Source organism: Mandrillus leucophaeus, unplaced genomic scaffold, assembly GCF_000951045.1.
Source record: "Mandrillus leucophaeus isolate KB7577 unplaced genomic scaffold, Mleu.le_1.0 Scaffold215, whole genome shotgun sequence".
Lineage (NCBI taxonomy): Eukaryota > Metazoa > Chordata > Mammalia > Primates > Cercopithecidae > Mandrillus > Mandrillus leucophaeus.
Genome location: NW_012102199.1, coordinates 1,486,990 through 1,490,568, shown reverse-complemented (window position 1 = coordinate 1,490,568; position 3,579 = coordinate 1,486,990). Strand labels below are relative to the sequence as shown.

Sequence of the window (3,579 nt, the reverse complement as noted above, 5' to 3'; positions counted from 1 at the left end):
TGGCTAATTTTTGTATTTTTAGTAAAGATGGGGTTTCGCCATATTGGCCAGGCTGGTCTCGAACTCCTGACCTCAGGTGAACCACCTGCCTCAGCCTCCCAAAGTGCTGGGATGAGATGTGAGCCACTGCACCCGGCCAATTTTTGTAATCTTTTTTTTTTTTTAGTGATGGGGTCTCACTATGTTGCCCAGGCTGGTCTTGAACTTGAACTGGCCTCAAGCTATTCCCCTGCCTCGGCCTCTCAAGGCACTGGGATTATAGGCATAAGCCACACACCCCAACCCCTGGGGAGAGCTTTAAACAAGGAGGTGACACTGATGTCAGTTTCGTGAGGACACTCTGAAAATAGTTTGAAAGACAGAGGGGAGGACCGGAAACCCATGAGGAAGTGGTCACAGAGGTCCAGGTGGTCGTGGCTACAACTCAGGAGGGGTCAGCTGTGGGCACGGTGGGGAAGGCAGGGATGGAGTCCAGGGTCAGGGCTGTGTTACACTTACAGGGCTGATGAGACATTCAAATTGGAATACAGAGTGGCGGGTGAAACCCAGACTTGAGTCTGGCTTGGATTTGCAGCTTGGAAGTCACTGGCCTCCCTAAAGGCATAGTGTGTGCAGAATGAACAGATCTGAGGCTGCTCCCTGAGAAAGGCCTGCTGGTTGGGCCTGTAGCTGGTAAAGTTCCCTACAGATATAAAACTTCCCTACATGTGTGGATCATGACGGGTGCCTACACTTTCTGTACAAATGATGTGGTTTACGCTAAACCCCTGCTTTCTTTGTAGGAGTCTGGAATCCTGGTAAGTGCCAGGTAGAGGGTTCCTGTGTGACTGGCCTCATAAACACATGGGCACAGAACTGCCAACCAGCTTTCACGAGACACGTTACACACCTGTTGTTACAACTCGTTGGGGGAGTTAAGCATGGGGTGTGTGACCCCACTGTGAGAGGATTCTGGAAGCTTGTCTGGTTGCCTCTAGACTTCACTCTGCCTGCCTTTTCCCTTTGCTGATTTTGCTGTGATCTTGGCTGTGAGTACAGCTCTCTGCCAAGTCCTAGGGAATGGCTGGACCTGGGGGTGGTCTTGGGAAGGACCCTGGGTAGAGTGGAAGGAACGCCCTGGAAAGCCAGCCAGGAGAGGGCCCCTGGAAGGACCTACCAGGGAGGCAGGAGGGACACAGTGGCCGAGCCGTGTGCCAGAAGCTAGGTGACGCAGGTTCTTGCGGGGGATGGGGTGCTCATGGGAGCTGAGGGGTGCAGAAGCAAGGACTCAACATGGTCAGATGGGTACCACTGGGGACCAAGGCAAGACAGTCTCGATGGCATGGTGGGGCTGATGTTGGCTGAGCAGGTCAAGCAGAGGAGTAAAACAGCAGGGAGAGACCCCTTTCCACTTTCCTGCAAAGGAGGGCTGGAGGTAGGGCTGTGGCTGCAGGTGGGAAGGGCTGGGTTTCTTTTTTTTTTTTGAGACAGGTTGTTACTCTGTAACTCAGGCTAGAGAGCAGTGGTGCGATCTCAGCTCACTGCCGCCTCAACCTCCTGGCTCAAGTGATCCTCCTGCCTCAGTCTCCATAGTAGCTGGGACCACAGGTATACGTGCCACCATGCCTGGCTAATTTATTTTATTTTGTATTTTTAGTAGAGATGGGGTTTCACCATGTTGGCCAGGCTGGTCTCGAACTCCTGAGCTCAAGTGATCTGCCCGCGTTGGCCTCCCAGAGTGCTGGGATGACAGGTGTGAGCCACTGCACCAAGCCAGGAGGCTTCTTTTTCCAATTTAGTCTTTTGATGACAGGTGGCATCTCCTCTGAGATGGCCGCTCGATGGGGTAACCCATGGGCTCTACCATCTTGTCCAGACCCACCCCCAGCACCTGGTCATGTCCGTGTGGCCTACAGGGAAAATGTGGACATAAAAATCCTTGGACTTTAAGATGAGCTTTGTTTGTTTTCCTTAAGTGCATTTATCGATGTAAACAGAGCATGTTAGAGATTCCCGGGGAGAGCAGACTATTGCTGATATGTTGGTTTTAATTCAAAAGAAATGATGATGCCAATGGTTTGGATCGACAGCAGCTTAAGGAGGAAAAAAAAAAAAAAAAAGAAAGAAAAAAAGAAAAGGCTCCCTGGTGACACCCCTCTGGCTGGGCTGACCTGGTCCCAGTCGCAGTCTCTACGGGACAGCAAAGCTGTCAAAACAGAACCCAATGATGACGGCTGAAAATCAATCCAGACTGCTGTGCGGTCAGCCTGCCGCCGTGGAATGCCTCGTGTCTTGGCCATGTCCAGCCGGGGGTAGACACGCTTGTTCCCGATCACCCAGGTCTGCCACTGGAAGTCAAAGACTGAATCCCTTCATGGCACTACAGATCTGGAAAAATAAAAATCTCAGCTAGAAAGAACGTCCGATTTGGAGACAGTGGGAGGACACGAAGGAGTGGGGGGCCATTTTGGTGCTGAGAGGAGGGTGCCCCGACTTCAGGAGGACCATGTGACGGCTGTGGTTGTTTTCGGGGTCACTTGTAGCACACACAGCGTCCCTTTGATGCTCGCTGGGGACCGCAGATGGGCCTGCGGACCTAAGCCCTGGTTGTGGACCGGAGAGGCTGCTCCAGGCTTCTTTCCTTCTCAACGCTTTACACAGGATTTCCTTCATTTGTGCTTTCCTTTGGTTTAACAGTTAACAAAGAAGAGTGAGGGGGCAAAATGGGTTGTCACTCGTCCAAAACAGAGAAGAGGTGGAAGTGGGCGCCAGATCTCCTGGGTGATGCTTCCCGGGCCTGGCGATCGGTTGCCTTGCTCAGGGTTTGGGACCTGTTGCTCCTGGAACCGCCGCTGACCTCCTGGGACCTCACTTCCATGGTGGGGGATGTGAACGAGCCTCCTGGTGGAGCTTTGTGTTGCAGTGAGGCCACAAAGCAAAGGCCCAGAGGCAGAGGCCTGACACTGGCTACGGTCGACAGTCGCACCTTGACTCCCTCTCTCTCTCTGGATGTACAACGTGTGGGTGGGCCCGTTCAGCAGACATTACAGGAAAAATAGCAAATTTTTAACTTATTCCATCTCCAAAGTTGAAAAAGATCAGACAGTTACTAAAATAAACAATTTCTCAATTGCATTTTGGTGGCCGCGGGGCCCGGTGGCCACGGCGTGGGTGGGGCATTGGAGGTGGGAGGGCCCCGGCTGAGTGAGGGGCTCACTCAGAACAGGCACAGTCAGCTGGGCCGAGCGAGGCTCAGAGTAAGGCGGTGTTCCTCACAGAAGAACACATCGGAAAAAGCTGCTCCTCTTCTGCTGGTCCGGTGTGATTTTGACTCCCTGGTTGCTCCCCTGGGGGCTGTTGCCTTCCTGAAATCACAAGAGGTTTTCCGAGGTTATCACTGAGCAGCGCTATGTCTCACAATCAAGCAACCATCCATCTAACCATCCATCCAACCATCCATCCAACCAACCAACCAAACCAACGAAACCAACCAACCAACCAGCCATCCAACCATCCAACCATTCCTGCATCATCTGCCAGGTCATCCATCCGTTCCCATTCCAACCATCCAACCACCCAACCAGCCATCCAACCATCCCT

General features: G+C 52.7%; 1 protein-coding gene across 3 annotated transcripts in view; it reads right to left on the bottom strand.

Annotated features, from left to right (window-relative positions):
- Nucleotides 1-1,918: 1,918 nt before the first annotated feature.
- Nucleotides 1,919-3,579, bottom strand: part of RAB8A (RAB8A, member RAS oncogene family) — a 28,708-nt gene continuing 27,047 nt past the window's right edge. For 2 of the 3 annotated variants that reach the window (XM_011980598.1, XM_011980599.1), the window contains exon 8: nt 1,919-3,344. In XM_011980598.1, coding sequence (XP_011835988.1) covers nt 3,252-3,344 — 93 coding nt within the window. In that variant the 3' untranslated portion in view covers nt 1,919-3,251. The remainder of the gene's footprint in view (nt 3,345-3,579) is intronic. The other variant, XM_011980597.1, reaches the window with a different exon arrangement.